This window comes from Scyliorhinus torazame, chromosome 3 (assembly GCF_047496885.1).
Source record: "Scyliorhinus torazame isolate Kashiwa2021f chromosome 3, sScyTor2.1, whole genome shotgun sequence".
Lineage (NCBI taxonomy): Eukaryota > Metazoa > Chordata > Chondrichthyes > Carcharhiniformes > Scyliorhinidae > Scyliorhinus > Scyliorhinus torazame.
In genome coordinates, this window is record NC_092709.1 from 199,559,423 (window position 1) to 199,580,443 (window position 21,021).

A 21,021-nucleotide genomic window follows, 5' to 3' on the forward strand; every position below is an offset into this window, starting at 1 on the left:
TATTCAGAACAGATTGGAGAGTGAGATACGCTCACAGGACTCCTGCAATAGCTATCTTGTCCTCCTTGACTGGTGATTGCACATTCCATCTCTGCTTGTGTACTTAAGCTGCCCTGTGACCATATCCAGGAACGTGCTTGCCATGGAGCTCACAACCTCACCTCAGTGACACCATCTTACAACAAGGAGAAAATAGCATAAAGAGCTGCAGTAGCAACTGACCTCATGCCAGCAGCTGTACATGATTTGATACACTGTGGGTGAAGCAAGTGACGGTCGGTAGAGCCGCTCTCCTCGAGATATCTCGTCCACAACCTCAGCATTTGACTTGTTCTCAAAGGGCATTCTACCCTCAGTAAAAACTTCCCACATCAAAACACCTGAAAGGAGAACAAAGGAGAAAAAGAAGATCAGTAGGGATTTGAGAAAAAAAATCATGTTAATTCAGCCAATAGAATTGAAGTAGGATACTGGAATTGGTAGAAATTTATCTGTGCTTGGCACTTTGCAGGAGGGCACACAGTAACGGAGCATTAAAGCTGCCCAAAATTAAATCTTGCGAAGAAAGTTTTCCTGACATCAGTCCTGAATTTGTCTTGATTTAATCTGAAGTACTATCCGAGTTTCATCTCTTTTCTACATCATTTAGTTTTATTTTATTTGTTCTTTGGATGCAATCCTTGCTGATTAGGCCAATGTTTATTGCCCATCCCTACTTGTCCTTGAGAAGGTGGTGGTGAGCTGCCTTTTTGAACCAATGCAGTCTATGTGGTGCAAGTACAAGAAGGGAATTCCAGGATTTGGGTTAAATGACAATAATGGAAGGTGTTACAGTTCCAAGTCAGGATGGTGTGTGACTTGGGTGGGAACTTGCAGATGGTGGTATTGCCATGTGTCCGTTTCCCTGTCTGAGAAAAGTCTGAGAACACGCACGAACAGACTCAAAACCAGCTTCTTCCCCACTGTTACCAGACTCCTAAACAACCCTCTTTTGGACTGACCTCATTAACACTAAACCCCTGTATGCTTCACCCGATGCCGGTGTTATCTAGTTACGTTGTGTACCTTGTGTTGCCCTAGAACCTAGTGGAGTGCTGTAGCGACAACAATCTCTCCCTCAATGCCAGCAAAACTAAAGAGCTGGTCATTGACTTCAGGAAGCAAAGTACTGTACACACCCCTGTCAGCATCAACGGGGCCGAGGTGGAGATGGTTAGCAGTTTCAAATTCCTAGGGGTGCACATCTCCAAAAATCTGTCCTGGTCCATCCACGTCGATGCTACCACCAAGAAAGCACAACAGCGCCTATACTTACTCAGGAAACTAAGGAAATTCGGCACGTCCACATTAACCCTTACCAACTTTTACAGATGCACCACAGAAAGCATCCTATCGGGCTGCATCACAGCTTGGTATGGCAACTGCTCGGCCCAGTACCGCAAAAAACTTCAGAGAGTTGTGAACACCGCCCAGTCCATCACACGAACCTGCCTCCCATCCATTGACTCCATCTACATCTCCCGCTGCCTGGGGAAAGCGGGCAGTATAATCAAAGATCCCTCCCACCCAGCTTACTCACTCTTCCAACTTCTTCCATCGGGCAGAAGATACAGAAGTCTGCGAACACGCACGAACAGACTCAAAAACAGCTTCTATCCCACTGTCACCAGACTCCTAAATGACCCTCTTATGGACTGACCTCATTAACACTACACCCTGTTTGCTTCATCTGATGCCAGTGCTTATGTAGTTACATTGTACATGTTGTGTTGCCCTATTATGTATTTTCTTTTATTCCCTTTTCTTCCCATGTATTTAATGATCTGTTGAGCTGCTCGCAGAAAAATACTTTTCACTGTACCTCGGTACACGTGACAATAAACAAATCCAATCCAATCCAATTATGTATTTTCTTTTATTCCTTTTCTTTTCATGTACTTATTTGGTCCGTTGAGCTGCTCGCAGAAAAATACTTTTCACTGTAACTTGGTACACGTGACAATAAACAAATCCAATCCGATCCAACCCTTGTTCTTCAGGTGGTAGAAATCACAGGTTGTAGATGGTACATACTGCTGCCAATGTGTCTCTGCGGTGGAGGGAGTGAATATTTAAAGTGATGACGTTCTAGAGAGCTGCTTTGTCTTGAATGGTGTAGACTTTCTGTAGTGTTGTTGGAGCTGCACTCAACCAGGCAAGTGGGGAGTGTCCCATTACACTCCTGACTTGTGTCCTGTAGATAGTTGACAGGCTTTGGGGAGTCAGGAGGTGAGTTACTTGCCATAAAATTCCCAGCTTCAGACATTCTCTTGTAGCCACAGTATTTATATGGCTAGTCCAGTTAGGTTTCTAGTCAATGGTCACCCCCAGGATGTTGACAGTGCAGAATTTAACAATGATAATTCTGTTGAACATCGAGAAAGATGGTCAGATTCTTTCATGATGGTGATTGTCATTGTCTGGCACTTGTGTGATGCAAATGTTACTTGCTACTTATCAGCCTAAGCCTGAATGTTGTCCAGGTCTTGCTGCATGTGGGAATGGACTGCTTTAGTATCTGAGGAAATGCCAATAGCAAGGAACAATGTGCAATCATCAGCAGACACTTCCTCTCCTGATGTTATATTGAACATGGAAGATCATTGATGAAGCAGCTGAAGATGGTTGGGGCTGGACACTACCCTGAGGAACTCAAACAACAAAGAACAAAGAACAAAGAAATGTACAGCACAGGAACAGGCCCTTCGGCCCTCCAAGCCCGTGCCGACCATACTGCCCGACTAAACTACAATCTTCTACACTTCCTGGGTCCGTATCCTTCTATTCCCATCCTATTCATATATTTGTCAAGATGCCCCTTAAATGTCCCTATCGTCCCTGCTTCCCCTACCTCCTCCGGTAGTGAGTTCCAGGCACCCACTACCCTCTGCGTAAAAAACTTGCCTCGTACATCTACTCTAAACTTTGCTCCTCTCACCTTAAACCTATGCCCCCTAGTAATTGACCCCTCTACCCTGGGGAAAAGCCTCTGACTATCCACTCTGTCTATGCCCCTCATAATTTTGTATACCTCTATCAGGTCGCCCCTCAACCTCCTTCGTTCCAGTGAGAACAAACCGAGTTTATTCAATCGCTCCTCATAGCTTATGCCCTCCATACCAGGCAACATTCTGGTAAATCTCTTCTGCACCCTCTCTAAAGCCTCCACATCCTTCTGGTAGTGTGGCGACCAGAATTGAACACTATACTCCAAGTGTGGCCTAACTAAGGTTCTATACAGCTGCAACATGACTTGCCAATTCTTATACTCAATGCCCCGGCCAATGAAGGCAAGCATGCCGTATGCCTTCTTGACTACCTTCTCCACCTGTGTTGCCCCTTTCAATGACCTGTGGACCTGTACTCCTAGATCTCTTTGACTTTCAATACTCTTGAGGGTTCTACCATTCACTGTATATTCCCTACCTGCATTAGCCCTTCCAAAATGCATTACCTCACATTTGTCCGGATTAAACTCCATCTGCCATCTCTCCGCCCAAGTCTCCAGACAATCTAAATCCTGCTGTATCCTCAGACAGTCCTCATCGCTATCCGCAATTCCACCAACCTTTGTGTCGTCTGCAAACTTACTAATCAGACCAGTTACATTTTCCTCCAAATCATTTATATATACTACAAAGAGCAAAGGTCCCAGCACTGATCCCTGTGGAACACCACTGGTCACAGCCCTCCAATTAGAAAAGCATCCCTCCATTGCTACCCTCTGCCTTCTATGGCCTAGCCAGTTCTGTATCCACCTTGCCAGTTCACCCCTGATCCCGTGTGACTTCACCTTTTGTACTAGTCTACCATGAGGGACCTTGTCAAAGGCCTTACTGAAGTCCATATAGACAACATCTACTGCCCTACCTGCATCAATCATCTTAGTGACCTCCTCGAAAAACTCTATCAAGTTAGTGAGACACGACCTCCCCTTCACAAAACCGTGCTGCCTCTCACTAATACGTCCATTTGCTTCCAAATGGGAGTAGATCCTGTCTCGAAGAATTCTCTCCAGTAATTTCCCTACCACTGAAGTAAGGCTCACCGGCCTGTAGTTCCCGGGATTATCCTTGCTACCCTTCTTAAACAAAGGAACAACATTGGCTATTCTCCAGTCCTCCGGGACATCCCCTGAAGACAGCGAGGATCCAAAGATTTCTGTCAAGGCCTCGGCAATTTCCTCTCCAGCCTCCTTCAGTATTCTGGGGTAGATCCCATCAGGCCCTGGGGACTTATCTACCTTAATAGTTTTTAAGACTCCTGTAACAATGTTCTGGGACTGAGATTCAAGGCCTCCAACAACCATAACCATCTGCCTTAGAGTTTGGTCTGACTCCAACCAGTGGAGAATTTTCCCCCTGACTCTCATTGACGTCCGCTTTGTTACATTTCCTTGATACTCAGTCAAATGCTGCTTTGATTTCAGGGACAGTCACTTTCATCCCACCCCTCGAATTCAGCTCTTTGCTCTATGTTTGGACCATGGCTACCATGAGTACTGGAACTGCAACTGTCATCAACACATTCCATCACTTTGCTGATAATTAAGAGTAGATTGAAGCGTGAGTAATTAGCCAAAGGATTTGGCCTACCTATTGTGGAAAATTTTCCAAATTATCGGGAAGATTCCAGTGTTGCAGCTGGAGTGGAACAGCTTGATTAAAAGCATAGCTAGCCTGGGAATACAACTAATAATAATAATAATAATCACTTATTGTCACAAGTAGTCTTCAATTAAGTTACTGTGTAAAGCCCCTAGTTGCCACATTAGAACATAGAACATAGAAAATACAGCACAGAACAGGCCCTTCGGCCCACGATGTTGTGCCGAACCTTTGTCCTAGATTAATCATAGATTAATTAAACATTCCGCCGCCTGTTCGGGGAGGCCGGTACGGGAATTGAACCCGCGCTGCTGGCCTTGTTCTACATTACAAGCCAGCTGTTTAGCCCACTGTGCTAAACCAGCAACTCTTGCTTTCGGCCATTTCTTGATATTGTGTGGCGTGTCTGAAGGCTGGCATCTGTGATAATGCAGACATCAGGAGAAGTTTGCAATGGATCATCCACTCAGCAATACTGCCTGAAAATGTTTGCAAATGCAAAATGTATTTTGCATGGGTGGCCTGCCCTATTATTGCTTAATTGTCTTCTCTTTTGCTTAATTGCCTTCCTACGTTCACAATCAGATATGATAGAACTTTGATCTGATCGGTTGTGGTAGTGTTTAGCTCGGTCTATGGCATGCTGCTTGCTCTGTCCTGCATGCGTGTAGTCATTCATTGTAACTTCACCAGGTTGGCACCTAATTTTTAACTATACTTGGAGCTGGCCCATCATGATCTCCCGCATTCCTCATTTAACCAGAGTCAATTCCCGGCTCAAAGGTAATGGTAGAATGAGAGATATACTCGGCCATGAGTTTATAGATACATGGCTGAGCACAATTATGCTGCTGTTGATGGTCCATAGCACCTCATGAATGCCCGGTTTTGAGATCAGTTCTGAATCTATGTTAGTCTGTCCCATTTAGCATGGTGGCAGTGCCACATTGCACAACATTTCATATAATCTAGATTTATAACAGCTCAAAAAGCATGGCCTCCTTTTGAGATTAGTGAAACCCAATTTATCCCTCTGCCCTCATAGCCTGGAGTCCTGTAAAATGGGAGAAGTATATAAAAGCAAAACATTGCGGTGTTGCATTTCTGAAAGAAAACCCAGAAGATGCAGGTCAGCCAACATCTTGGAGAGAGAAATAAATGGGTGAGTTCCACCTGTCGTGTTGCGCCCAGAAGGCAGCGTGGTGCTGCCGGTAGTTGCTGGGTGATCCCTTTTCTGGGATCTACCTGGCGCCATGCCTCGCAAGATCTAACGTGATATTGCGCAATGTCACGATGTGAATCTTGTCCATTGTGGGACTATACCACAATGGGGACCAGAACAAACGGCACTCATGGGGGTCTCCCAGTGGATCGGAGGCCCCAAGCTGCTTTCCCTCTGGACAGGGTGGCCTCCTGGCATTGCTGCTGCCACTGTGGCACAGCCAGCCTGGCACAGCCAGCCTGGCACAGCCACCTGGATGCCAGTCTGGCACTGCCAAGGTGCCCAGGTGGCACTGCCAGCTGGCAAGATGCTGCCAGACTGGCAGTGACAGGTTGGTATCGGACCCAGGACTATTGTGTGGGGGGTTGGGGTTGCAGTACCCTCCTCCCCCTTGAGGACCCCCTTATTGTTGAGGTTAAAAATGGTATCTCCATTTCATCCTGCACTGAGGAGTTCCGCGAGTGGAGCTTCTCAGTGCAGAAAACAGGACTAAATACAGCCTTGTCGGGGAGTTCTCTGTTGAGGCCTCCAATCTACTCGAATGGCCGTTCAATAGCATGGTGTTTCTCAGCGCGCCAAGTGCCAGGAAACACTCGGCTAATCGCACGGGTTACGGGACTCTGTTCCTATTCGGATCGATCATGCCCAATGTCTTTCTTTCTCTGCAGGTGCTGCCTGTCCTGTTGACTAAAGCCAGCATTTTGTTTTTACTTTATTGTGAATATATGTAAGTTGATGGTTTTATCACCAAGGTTGAATGGTTGTCCTAGCTTTGAAGGTCAAAACTATTCAAGGTAAAGACTGAACTGAGAATTATACAGTTTTCCCAAGATTCAAGCATTCTGCTGCTTATTAATTGGCACACCAAAATATCTCAGTAAGTTGACAGCCAAGTGCTAACATTGACATATTCCTTTCAAACTCTCCTTTAACTATTTCAATAACATACAGAAAAAGCATGCTAAATAATGTACAGATCCTACAACCATTTTAGTGTATTACATTTCTGCCAGTACTTTTCGATCCATTACAAATTTGATTTATTTTCTTTTGTAGATTCCAAATTCTCTTTGAATCAATCTTTCCCCCCACAATTGCCAACCCAAGCTGGCCTACCAGAGTAGTCTCATCTACAAATCTGACCTTGCTTATATTTTCTGGGCAACATTTCTGTTGGAGGCATGCCAGTTCTTTGAGATTTTCCATCAAAAGGATGGGGAAAAATAGCATGTTCATTCTGAACATACTGTATAGGATTAAAATCAGAGCAAGCTGCAATACCATTCAACTCACCATTTGATGTTAGGAATACATGTAAAGTTCTAGCATCCAGGACTGTTATGGCAGTCGTGGGGGCTGTAGCCACCTAAATTGGCCAACTCCCGATTTAAAATGGCGAACGGCAAAGGCTGCTGGGAAAGTCAGCCAACATAGACAGAAACCAGCAGCTGCAGGTTTGCTGTGTATTTACCTCTGAAAAGACCAGACAACATCGATACCAGCGACCATCAGCATAACAAAGTAGCAGCCATCTGCATACTGATGAGAAATCCCCGGGAACAATAAGTAACATTTTGGACACACAAAGCAAAGCCAGACTCCTCGGCGCCAGCAGGAGCCAACACAAAGGAGGTGAACGAGCACCTCAAAACCGCCCTTCGATCAGGGAACCGCTCCAGTATTGGAGAAAATCGAACCAAGCGATTGGGACAAAGTCCAATCACTTGGGACCAGGTACAGGGTCCACCCGGAAAGGCGGGAAGCCCCTGGGGACTATAAGAGTTAAGCCCCAAGTTCAAATCGCTCTCTTCACCTCTGCGCCCTGCCCGGGTCACCCAGCAACACAAACCAACATTGACCATGACCGGTGCAGTGACCCCCGACAAAGTAAGTCTTAATTCAACGCTCGCTAGGAGATAGGCACTCCTAGCTACCAATCCGTACCAACTTCGAATCCAGCTGACTCAGAACCCAAACGAAAGGCCATTTGTTCCCCTAACCTGGTGGGCCAGTCCGAAGTTAAGTATAGGCCTGTTAGTTATAGAAGTAGCTAAGACGTAGAATTTGTGCATGAGTAGCGATTACTGTGTATAATAAATGTGCTTTGATTTGAATCTTACTAATCGGTGTACTGGGTTATTGATCATTACTCGGACTTGAACCTCGTGGCGGTATCATAAAGATACCTGGCGACTCGAGAGCAAAGGCTATAACACAGAGCAATTGAACCAAGGAGAAAGTTAGCAACAGGGCACTTAAAAATGAAAGAGCTGCAAACTATCAATTACATAGGCTAAGGAGACATCTCGCATAATAAGAAAATAAAACAGTTTTAACTTTGGGCCAATCCTGCAGCCCCAGCTTCGCTACATAGATACCAAAGGACTGGTCCCAAGATTCCCCACCCAATCCAGTACAGTGATCAGTAGAAAAGAATGGGTATCATTTGGCTGTCAAGCAGGAGGAAAAAAATTATATTTCTATGAACTCTTCACAAAGCACTCAGGGCTTTCCGCCTCACATGTCAATCAGCCTTTACTTATTTTAGTGCTTTGAAGAATTTTAATCCCACAAATTTCTTGAATAGATAAGAAACGGGTCTCACCACTGCAACCCAAAGATGTGCAGGTTAGGTGGATTGGCCACGCTAAATTGCCCCTTCATTGGGAAAAAAATAGAATTGGGTACTGTAAATTTAAAACCAATTTACCAAATGACCAGATATCCGACTTGCTGCTGAATTTAGAAAAGTGAAAGACTTCAGGGGGGGACCATTTGACAGGAAACTTGGAACCTGTTGAGCTGGTGTACTCATCATCGAGGACATACCTAGGAAACAGACAATGGTGGGTGTTAAATAAGCGTTTAACAGACAGGAAAAATTGCTTGGAATGGAAACAATGACATGTCAGATCAGATTATATTTGAAACGCGAATCATTCTTGTTCCAAATTACACTTGAGTTGTGGTACAGCCCTGACACTTCATATGAAAATAATTATTTTAGTTTAGTATAGATTAAGCAAAATTATTAAAATGCAAAGAACATTCATTGATCTTGGTATGTTGACTGTCAAGTGCAAACATCAAGGGTCTCTTTCAATCTCAATCTCACCTTTAGCTATTTTGACAACATGCAGAAACAATAATAGAATTCAATACCAGAATGTACAATTAATTATATTTTATATTTGTATCTATCTACAAAACAGGTTACTGTCATCGCTCCTGAGCTAAGCAAAGTAGAACAAGTGGATTCATATGACAATTTGATTTCATTTTGAGAAGGCAGTGAAGAATATGGCGAGTTGGTGGAGTTGAATCTATCAATTCTTGTTTCCAATTTGTTCAAATTCCAAATAGAAATAATGTGAGAAACTACTGTATAAATTCTTAATGCACTTGCATCACATTCATTGCTATTTTAAAAGAGAATATAACCAGTTTATTTGTCTCCATTTAAAAAATACCGAGAAAGAGTCAACATGCTCAGGTTAAGTATTTGTATGGCATTGGCCACTTCATTTTCACCAACGTATTTATCACAGACAAAGTGGAGCAGTAACAAGTCTGAACCAAGTGCTGCCCACTCAATCCATGGTAGGCGTGAAATTAGGCAGTAGGTGTCATCTATGTGCTTGAAGCATACCATCACCTCCACAGGCATCTTACCACCCATGAGATAATCAAATTTCTGGTCACCTGCCTCAAAGGCAATGGCGATCAGGTAAGATCCAGGGGGAGAGGATTCATGCAGGCAGCAGAAGGTAGCGTGGCACGGTGGTTAGCACTGCTGCCTCCCAGCACCAGGGACCTGGGTTCAATTCTGTCCTTGGGTGTCTGTCTGTGTGGAGTTTGCACTTTCTCCTGTGTCTGCTCTGGTTTCTTCCCACAGTCCAAAGGTGTGCAGGTTAGGCGGATTGGCCATGCTAAATTGCCCTTAGTGTCCAAAAAATGGTAGATGGTGTTATTGGGTTACAGGGATAGGGTGGAAGTGAGGGCTTAAGTGGGTCGGTGCAGATTCAATGGGCCAAATGGCCTCCTTCTGCACTGTATGTTCTATGTTCTATACAGCATGCACTCCAGCAACTCATGAAGATTATTTTGACAGCACCTCAGAGTTCCACAAGCTTTACCACAAGAAAGACACGGTTGACACCATTATAAGAACACCACCACCTCCAAGATCTCCTCTAAGTAACACACAAGCCTAAGGGATTCTAAACGTGTTAAATTCCTGGAATTTTCTACCTAAACACTATTGTGGGAGAAGGGGCTGGCAGCAGCTCAAGGAGAAGGCAGGCCATCACTTTCTCATGTCTTAAAGGAATACACGATAAATACTGCCTTGCCGGATCGAGAACAAGTAAAAAATCTTCTCGGCTTTTGTTCCTCTGCTGTCATGTTATCTGATACAGAAGCCACTTTCTTTCTCAATATCAGCAACAGCACAGTGGTTATTTTCTAATTGCTAGTACATCAGAGCTGATCAGGTAACTCTTTTGAAGTGCCATTATTATTGAGATGACTAATCTTTACAATAATTAGCAGTTCGCCTTTGGCACTGATGTTCTGAACCCATAGCACCCAGCAATTATATCATAATGAACAGCTATTTCCTTCATGTTACCCATGGTTAAAAAGTCTCTGAGGAACATAGCTTTTAAAATAACATCCGGTCTACACCTGCCTGCATCAACATCTACTTTTACAGACAAACACCACATCAGAGAGTATACCAAAATATAATGGTGACATTCAGCACCTAGAAATGGGCGCATGTATTTTATTGTGAATAAAGAGCAAATACAACAACATGCATTTATATAGTACCCTTCACATAGTAAAAGATCCCAAGGCGTTTCACAGGGAAATATCAAACAAATCAGACTAGCATTGGTCATGCTGGCTGCACAACTCAATCATTTGAGTGAGATCCCAGCCCAAATTGAAAGTGTTTGTGGACCTGAATTTTTGGGCTATTGTTTTGCATTATCTTTTTTGACCAAAAGGCATTTAATAAATTAATATTAAATTTGCCATACAACAAACTTTTTCACAGTCTTTTCACTGTCTTTCCCAGCTGAAAGGTAAGTAATTAGTTTATATATATATGGACATTTTTATAAGTTGGTACTTCACTGCATCCAATATTACAGTTAAAATCTCAAAACCAGCTATCCTAAAACCAGCAAAGTCTGAAAGCCGAACATTTTTTTAACTTGCTATGTATAAATTTTTATTGTTATTAGATGTGTAAAATAACTTAGCGGCTTGTTGAGCAAGGTGTGTTATTACCATGGTGGCCTGCCAACTAGTTATTGGCTTTACACACCTGTCATTACCCATGCTCCAAGTGGTGGGAGCGACCCTTGACCCAAGCCAATCTGGCCAAAACCAAACTGCCTGACCTGAAAACCGGAAAGTCCGAAATCTAGCATGGACTTGGTCACAGGGGTTGCCAGATTTGAGACATGCTACCTTGTGAGAAAAGCAGTAATTCCATCTAATTGTAATCATCAAACAAGAGTAAAATTACACGAAAAATACTTGAAACACATTGCCCAATGAAACTGATGGCAAAACATGTTTTGAATTCCATTTGTGAACTACTATAAAACAAATATATGGAAGAGAACAATAATCTCATTTTATACTTCACATGACTGCAAAATTACTTCATTTCCGCAATTTATTGTTGAGGCTACTCAAAGAATAAAGAACAAACAAAAAAAAGTACAGCACACGAACAGGCTCTTCGACCCTCCAGCCCTCACCGACCACGCTGTCCGACTAAACTAAAATCTTCTACACTTCTGGGGTCCGTATCCCACTATTCCCATCCGATTCATGTATTTGTCAAGATGCATCTTAAACGTCACTATCGTCCCTGCTTCCACCACCTCCTCCGGCGGCGAGATCCAGGCACCCAATACCCTCTGTGTAAAAAACTTGCCTCTTACATCTCCTCTAAACCTTGCCCCTCGCCCCTTAAACCTATGCCCCCTAGTAATTGACCCCATACCCTGGGAAAAAGTCTCTGACTATCCTCTCCGTCTATGCCCCTCATTATTTTGTAGACCTCTATCAGGTCTCCTCAACCTCATTAGTTCCATGAGAACAAACCAAGTTTATTCAACCTCTCCTCATAGCTAATGTCCTCCATACCAGACAACATCCTGGTAAATCTCTTCTGCACCCTCTCTAAAGCCTCCACATCCTTCTGGTAGTGTGGCGACCAGAATTCAACACCATACTCCAAGTGTGGCCTAAATAAGGTTCTATACAGCTGTAACATGACTTGCCAATTTTTGTACTCAATGTCCCGGCCAATGAAGGCAAGCATGTCGTATGCCTTCTTGACTACCTTCTCCACCTGTGTTGCCCCTTTCAGTGAACTGTGGACCTGTACACTTAGATCTCTCTGACTGTCAATACTATTGAGGGTTCTACCATTCCCTACCTATATTAGACCTTCCAAAATGCATTACCTCACATTTGTCCGGATTAAACTCCATCTCTCCGCCCAAGTCTTCAGACGATCTAAATCCTGATGTATCCTCTGATAGTCCTCATCGCTATCCGCAATTCCACCAACCTTTGTGTTGTCCGCAAACTTACTAATCAGACCAGTTACATTTTCCTCCAAATCATTTATATATACTACAAACAGCAAAGGTCCCAGCACTGATCCTTGCGGAACACCACTAGTCACAGCCCTCCAATGCTACTCCATTGCTACTCTCTGCCTTCTACAACCTAGACAGTTCTGTATCCATCTTGCCAGCTCACCTCTAATCCTGTGACTTCATCTTTTGTACCAGTCTGCCATGAGGGACCTTGTCAAAGGCCTTACTGAAGTCCATATAGACAACATCCACTGCCCTACCTGCATCAATTATCTTTGTGACCTCCTCGAAAAACTCTATCAAGTTAGTGAGGCACCACCTCCCCTTCACAAAACCGTGCTGTCTCTCGCTAATATTTCCACTTGCTTCCAAATGGGTATAGATCCTGTCTCGAAGAATTCTCTCCAGTAATCTCCCTACCACTGACCTAAGGTTCACCAGCCTGTAGTTCCCTGGATTATCCTTGCTACCCTTCTTAAACAAAGGAACAACATTGGCTATTCTCCAGGACTCCGGGGCTTCACCTGAAGACAGTAAAGATCTAAAGATTTCTGTCAAGGCCTCAGCAATTTCCTCTCTTGCTTCCTTCAGTATTCTGGGATAGATCCCATCAGGTCCTGGGGACTTATCCACCTTAATATTTTTCAAGACGCCCAACACCTCATCTTTTTCGGATCTCAATGTGACCCACGCTATCTACACTCCCTTCTCCAGACTCAACATCCACCAATTCCTTCTCTTTGGTGAATACTGATGCAAAGCATTTATTTAGTACCTCGCCCATTTCCTCTGGCTCCACACATAGATTCCCTCCCCTGTCCTTCAGTGGGCCAACCCTCTGCCTGGCTACCCTCTTGCTTTTTATGTACGTGTAAAAAGCCTTGGGATTTTCCTTAACCCTATATGCAAATGACTTTTCGTGACCCCTTTTAGCCCTTCTGACTCCTTGCTTAATTTCCTTCCTACTTTCCACACAGGCTTTGGCTGTTCCCAGCCTTCTAGCCCTGACAAATGTCTCCTTTTGCTTTTTGACGAGGCCTATAATATCTCTCGTTATCCAAGGTTCCCAAAATTTGCCATATTTATCCTTCTTCCTCACAGGAGCATGCCGGTCCTGAATTCCTTTCAACTGACATTTCAAAGCCATCCACATATCAGATATTGATTTACCCTCAAACATCCTCCCCAATCTAGGTTCTTCAGTTCCTGCCTAATATTGTTATAATTAACCTTCCCCCAATTTAGCACATTCACCCTAGGACCACTCTTATCCTTGTCCACCAGCACTTTAAAATGTACTGAATTGTGGTCACTCTTCCCGAAATGCTCCCCAACTGAAACTTCTACCACCTGGCCGGGCTCATTCCCCAATACCAGGTCCAGTACAGCCCCTTGCCTAGTTGGACTATCTACATATTGTTTTAAGAAGCCCCCCTGGATGCTCCTTACAAAATTTGCCCCATCCAAACCCCAAGCACTAAGTGAGTCCCAGTCAATATTGGGGTAGTTAAAGTCTCCATCACAACAACCCTGTTGCTTTTACTCCTTTCCAAGATCTGTCTACCTATCTGTTCCTCTATCTCCCGCTGGCTGTTGGGAGGCCTGTAGTAAACCCCCAACATTGTGACTGCACCCTTCTTATTCCTGATCTCTACCCATAAAGCCTCGCTGCCCTCTGAGGTGTCCTCCTGCGTACAGCTGTGATATTTTCCCTAACCAGTAGCACAACTCCTCCACCCCTTTTTTGTCCCCCTCTATCCCGAACATCTAAATTCTGGAACGTTTAGCTGCCAATCCTGTCCTTCCCTCAACCAGGTCTCTGTAATGACAACAACATCATAGTTCCAAGTACTAATCCAAGCTCTTAAGTTCATCTGCCTTACCTGTTACACTTCTTGCATTTACTCCCTAAAATAAGCTCCATCGAGACCCCAAGAATAATAAGTAGCATTCAATTAACAATGGTAATTTTAAATAAATTTAAAATTCAATATAAAATTCCATATCTGAGAAAGAAATTACCTTGCCATTCCAAAATCAGATACTTTCACCACATTCTTGTCACCCACTAAGCAGTTTCTGGCAGCCTAGTTATAACAAGAAAAAAACAAGGCCATTGATTAATTCCATGTTGATTAACAGATTTATACTTTGTTCAGATAGTTCAGTTTGTATTATGACAGCTGCAATGATACTTGCATACAACGTCTTAGCATTTCATCTCAGGACAGCACCTCTAACAATGGAGCACTCATTCAGTACTACACTGAAGTAGAGATTACCGGCGAGATTCTCTAGCCTCCCCACGGCATGTTTCTCAGCGGTGGGAGGTTGCCCACCGTTGGCCAGCAGCAGGATCTTCGGGTCCCGCCACTGTCAATAGGATTTCCCATTGAATCCATCCCACACTGCCAGGAAACCCGTGTAAGGGCTGCACCATCAGCGGGACTGGAAAATCCCACCAGTGTGAACAGCTGGAAGATCTCGCCATATGTGCTCAAGTTTTGGAGTCGGGTTTAAGCCCAAAACCTTCTGATCTAGAGGCATGCAAATTTTAACTGAAAGGAGAATCAAGTGAGTCCAGGGAAATGTTTTGAAGCACAGTGAGCACAGAAGCTGGCTTTGTATTTTTTTCATGCAGCTGCAAATCAACTGTTCCAGCAAAGAGAGCAGACTGAACAATTTTATAACTTGCTGCGCAGTTATAGATACCGATTCGGTATCATTCGTTGGTTCCTGAAAAATGGTGTCAAAGGCATCATTTTAATTGCTACTCAAGATGGAATGGCCGTGATATTTAAATACTGAAGGTTCTTTCTCCTCGTGTCTTACAGCTAAAGTAGATTTTTTTTTTTTTAAAGAAAAAAAATCTTGAAGTCGGCAACTCTTCTTACTTCAGGAATGGTATTCTTAGTTTTGCTTTGAAAATATTTCAAAGTAATTTTTTTAGTAATACTATGAACCATATGTTTTCTGGAATTGTAAATTAAATTCAAATGAGAAATTTAGAACCGTATCTCATCAATATTTTCCTGAAATAATGCTGTACTAAGCTATTGGTGGTAACTATACTTTCATTCAACATTTTGCATGTTGATCAAGGATGTTTGGGCCATATTTTCCTGCTGATATAGCTGGGTTCATTGTACATATTGGGCACAAAGGAAAAAGGACATGAAGAACATATGCCCAGATGGGAACTCAGAGAATTTTTCAACCATTTAAATTAATGGATGGAATATCAGGAAGAATACCTCCCCGACAGTCATGTGATTCTCACCATTTTATTTTGTTCTATGTGTTTTGTCTGGAAGGGGTAATGTGCCAGATATAGGAACAGGAAAATCTGTCTGCAATTTTATAGTTTGTGTACTCAAAAAATATTTTCTTTTGTTACTAAAACCCATTAGATACTGCTATGTTCTTTTTTCAAATAGCTGGATAAATTCAGTGCTTTGTCGAGCCTCAGTACCACCATACAAATACAAAGTTCAGGGGCTTGTCTTTAGTGTAATCTTTCCAACAACATTTCCACAAGGCATTCAGTAAGATGCCATATCTACGTTAACGACACAAAATAAGCACTCATGGAGTGTGGGTAACATATCGCAATGGAGAAAAGATTGGTTAGCTAAACGAAAACAGAGTATAATAATAATTGTTTATTGTCACAAATAGGCTTCAATGAAGTTACTGTGAAAAGCCCCTAGTCACCACATTCCGGCACCTGTTCAGGGAGGCCGGTACGGGAATTGAACCCACGCTGCTGGCTTTGTTCTGCATTACAAGCCAGCGGTTTAGCCCACTGTGCTAGGGATGAATGGGTCATTCTCAGATTGGCAAGTTGGAATGTGTGGAGTACCACAAGAATCAATGCTAGGGCTTCAATTATTTACAATCTATATCAATGACTTAGTTGAAGGGACCGAATAGGTAGTAGCTAAACTTGCGGATTATGCAAAGGTAGGTAGAAAAGTAAGTTACAAAGGAGACATAAGTAGACTACAAAGCGATTTTGTTAAGTTTAAGTGAGTGGGCAAAGAAATTAACAGTTGGAAAATGCGAACTTATCCACTCTGACAAAGGAATAGAAAAGCATTATTAAAATGGAGAGATATTGCAGAGCTCTATGGCATTGAGGGATCTGGGTATCCTGGTACATGAATTGCAAAAAGTTAGTAGGTGGGTGCAGCAAGTGATTAGAAAGGCAAATGGAATGTTAGCTTTTATTGCAAGAGAAATGAAATATAAAAATAGGGAAGTGTTGCTACAACTGCATAGGACTTTAGAGAACTTCATATGGAGTACTGTGTACAGTTCTGGTCTTCTCACTTAAGAAAGGAAATAGTTGTACAATAAGCAGTTCAGAAAAGGTTCACTTGCCTGATTCTGGGCATGATTTAACGGGACAGAAACAGGGTCCCGTTATGGGGGTGTTTAGTGGTTGTTTCTCGACAGCTGTTGCACCGAGAACAACACCGCTACTTCACGGCACTTTGCAGATTTTGTTTTGGCCTCAATGAGGACGCACTTACAATAATTTCCTGCATTGGTCCAGTGCAGGAAGAGTATTCACGGATCGGGGTCCTCTCAGCCACTCCACCTCGGCCTTCGGACCCCCCACTACACTCAACTTACCTCTTACAGGGCTCTCAAGGGCACCGCCCCCCTCACCCCATCTCTTAAGGGCAAGGCACACCTGCGTCCCATCCCTGGCACGGGCAACCTGGCACCTGGGCATCTTGGCACTGCAAGCCTGGCACCATGACAGTGCCAAGGTGCCAGGGTATTAGCGGGAGTGCGAGGGTACCACCCTGTTCAGAGTTCGACTGCCCAGGGTCTCCAGAGGCCTGGGAGACCCCCTGAGAACCCCCCCCCCCCAAGATGCCATTATGCCTGGTCCACGTTTGTGTGGACCAGTACTAAACAATGCCATAGCGAGGTCTCCCAGGTCAGGCCGTTTGTTCCTGGGCCCTGGAAGAATACAACGCAGACATTTAGCTGAGCCGAATGGCTGATTTAAAAATGCATATCTGGATCTTGCCCTCTATGGGCGGCACGGTAACACAGTGGTTAGCACTGTTGCTTCACAGCTTCAGGGTCCCAGGTTCAATTCCCGGCTTGGACCACTGTCTGTGCAGAGTCTGCACGTTCTCCCCGTCTCTGCGTGGGATTCCTCCGCTGCTCCCGTTTCCTCCCACAGTCCAAAGATGAGCAGCTTAGGTGCACTGGCCATGCTAAATTGCCCTTAGTGTCCAAAAAGGTTAGGTGGGGTTACTGGGTCACTGGGATAGGGTGGAGACGTGTGGTGCTCTTTACAAGGGCCAGATCAGACTCAATGGGCCTAATGGCCTACTTCTGGACTGTAAGTTTTCTGATTCTCAGATCACAAAGTCTTGCGAGGATCCGTTAAATCTCGTGAGGTGTTTCGAGCGGCATGAATCGCATGAGAGGTCTGTTGCGAGAGTCAATGGCCTCATCACGTCACCAAATCAGGCACGACGAGGCCATTAAATCTCACACATTATCTTCTGAAGAAAGGAAGCCCTATACCCATTGGGGGTTAAAAGAAAAATCGGTGATCCTTTGAAACATACAAGATCCTGAGGGGGTTTGACAGGGTGGATGCAGAAAGCATGTTTCCCCTTGTGGGGGAGTCCAGAACTAGGGCACATAGTTTAAAAATGAGTGGTCTCCCTGTGGTAGTATGTATTGGGGGTCATGTGGGACTGGAAGCCCTAATGTCATTGGCTGACAGATCCCGGGTCCTGGTTGGCCGTTGACCTCATACTCCGCCCTGAAGGCGAAGTATAAGAAGCCGGTGCCTTCCCCCGCAGGCCAGTTTACTATCGGGCTGCTGGGGAACAGACACGCTTAATAAAGCCTCATCGACTTCACTCTATTTGTCTCACGGAGTCTTTGTGCGCCACACTCCCATTTAAGGTGAAGATGAGGAAATGTATTTTCTTTCAGAGCGTCATTAGTCTGTGGAGTTATTGAATATATTCAAAACTGAGTTCGGTAGATGTCTGATCAACAAGGCAGTAAAGGCATATGGGGGCACAGAAAAGAAAGTGGAGGTGAGGTTACAATCAGATCGGTCGTGATCTTATCAAATGGCGGAGCAAGCTTGAGGGGGTAAATGGCCGACTCCTGCTCCTCGTTCTTTTGTTCTTAGTGGTCCATCGGGATCAACTGTGACTGTTTATAGTCACTGGTAGCAGGAAGCTTAAAACAGACGCAAAATGGCTAATCCCTGGCCATCTGGAATTTCAATATTAGATTAATACTGAGCGAAATACTCCAAGGGAACTTTGCTACTGTTCCTGACCCATGATATCCCTCACTGCAGTGGCTTGATGTATGGCAGATGCTGGTTGCTGCAATTAGAATGTCACCAACACTAGAATTCCTCACCTCAATATGTGGTCAAAAGAGTAAGGAGCAAAATGTATCTGGGCACATACAATTCAGAAACACTAAAATAACTTCTATTCCTTTCCTTCATTATTTACTTTGTAATATTAGTATCTGAACATATTCATTTGCATGCACTTTAGCAGTCTTGTTAATGTGCTCAAATACTAAATAAAAGCGCAATTTTATCCCCTATTTTTATTAATAGTAATACACTTGCTAATTTTATCAAATAGTGGAACAGGCGCCTAGAAGGGGCAGCACGGTAGCATGGTGATTAGCACAATTGCTTCACAGCTCCAGGTTCCCAGGTTCGATTCCCGGCTTGGGTCACTGTCTGTGTGGAGTCTGCATGTTCTTCCCGTGTCTGCGTGGGTTTCCTCCGGGTGCTCCGGTTTCCTCCCACAGTCCAAAGATGTGCAGGTTAGGTGGATTGGCCATGCTAAATTGCCCTTAGTGTTGGGTGGGGTTACTGGGTTATGGGGATAAGTTGGAGGTGTTGACCTTAGGTAGGATGCTCTTTCAAAGAGCTGGTGCAGACCCGATGGGCTGAATGGCCTCCTTCTGCACTGTAAAAAATTCTAACTAGGAGTCACTGTTTAAAAATAAGCGGTTGCCCTTAAAATGGAGATGGGAAAACAAATTTCTCTCAGAGGGTTGTGAGTTTTTGAAACTCGCTTCCTGAAAAGGCGGTGGAAGCGGAGTCTTTTAATATTTTTAAGGCAGAAGTGGATAGATTCTTGGTAAGCAAGGCAGTGATAGATTATTAGGCGTAGGTAGGATGCAGATTTGAGGTTACTATCAGATCAGCCAGGGTCTCATTAACTAGCAGAGCAGGTTTGAGGGGTCGAATAGTCTACAACTGCACCGTGTTCATATAGTCATAATTTTACCAGTAAATTACTTGGAAGCATATCTGTAATCTAAACTATGCATCATCTTGGGTCTTCACAAGAGAGAGCAATCTGTGACAGTGATTATTCAAATTTACCTACAATTGAGTGTCATTCTAACAAATACTGCTATTCCACAAATAGCACCCAAACAAGCTGGTGGTTAATACCCCTGAATGAAGTTTTGATTGCAGCAGGAAAGCTTACCAAGTCCCGGTGAATGAAATGGTTCCTCTCAAGGTACTCCATCCCTTCACACACATCCTCACAAATACCCAATAAAGCTTCTTTGTGGAGTCGGCCTTGTTTCTGTCGCAAATAATTGAGCAGACAGCCATTTTCCATGAACTCAGTAACTATACAGATTGGCCGCTTTTGTGTGCAAACACCATAAAGCTGAACTAAATTAGGATGAGATAATCGCCTGAGGAAAGAAAAGAGTATTGATTTAATATAATTTTCAGCAACACACGAATTTGGAAAGTTGCAGAGTTCCAAAACTCTTTTTGAGGTCTGAATTTAAATTGGATCACTTTATCCAAAGTTTAATAAAGTTTAATCAATTTAATACTGATCCCAAGTTAGTGGGAGCAAATATTACTGATGCTGAATAAATCTATATATATTCGAAAGATGAGACTGTGTGTGAACAAGAAAGCCACGACAAATGCTGAAACCGGTCAAATATCTAAAATTAGCACCCTTACATTTAATATATTTACGTCAAATAGACTGGAGTCTTGGTTCATGCTGTGTTCAGAAGTTGCCAGCTGACTGTGTTATCATCATTCCAGTCTTTACACTATGTATCACTCTATGATTCCCATAACTAGTCTGCTATAATCCTATTTAATTCTGTTGCATTCGGGTTATTACTGGTGGGGTGTGGAGGTGGAAATGTGGCTGGAAAGCTCCCCATCAACTCGTTCCACTTTCAGATTTTCTGTCAGAAGCGACAACAGACGTCGAATAGGTTGACCCCAATATGAATGAGTGTATTCGAGCTCAGTGGCAATGATGTTATTGTTTCTTTAATAATCCTTCTGCTAATAATGTCAGCATGTTAATGGTGTTGCAAAGGGCCAGCGGAAAATTTAACATTTCAAATCCTCTTTCAAGGAATAGATTCATTCACATGAGCTCGATTCATTCCTCCAGTCTGTAATCTTTAAATTTTATGTGCAAAATTCCCTCCCAAGGACTTTTAAAATTAG

General features: G+C 43.6%; 1 protein-coding gene across 1 annotated transcript in view; it reads right to left on the reverse strand.

Annotated features, from left to right (window-relative positions):
- The window catches only part of txk (TXK tyrosine kinase), a 104,229-nt gene that overhangs the window by 8,268 nt on the left and 74,940 nt on the right, over window positions 1-21,021 (reverse strand). The window contains exons 11-14 of the mRNA XM_072497936.1: window positions 20,015-20,231; window positions 14,520-14,584; window positions 8,579-8,697; window positions 223-380 (exon numbers count right to left, since the gene is read on the reverse strand). Coding sequence (XP_072354037.1) covers window positions 223-380; window positions 8,579-8,697; window positions 14,520-14,584; window positions 20,015-20,231 — 559 coding nt within the window. The remainder of the gene's footprint in view (window positions 1-222; window positions 381-8,578; window positions 8,698-14,519; window positions 14,585-20,014; window positions 20,232-21,021) is intronic.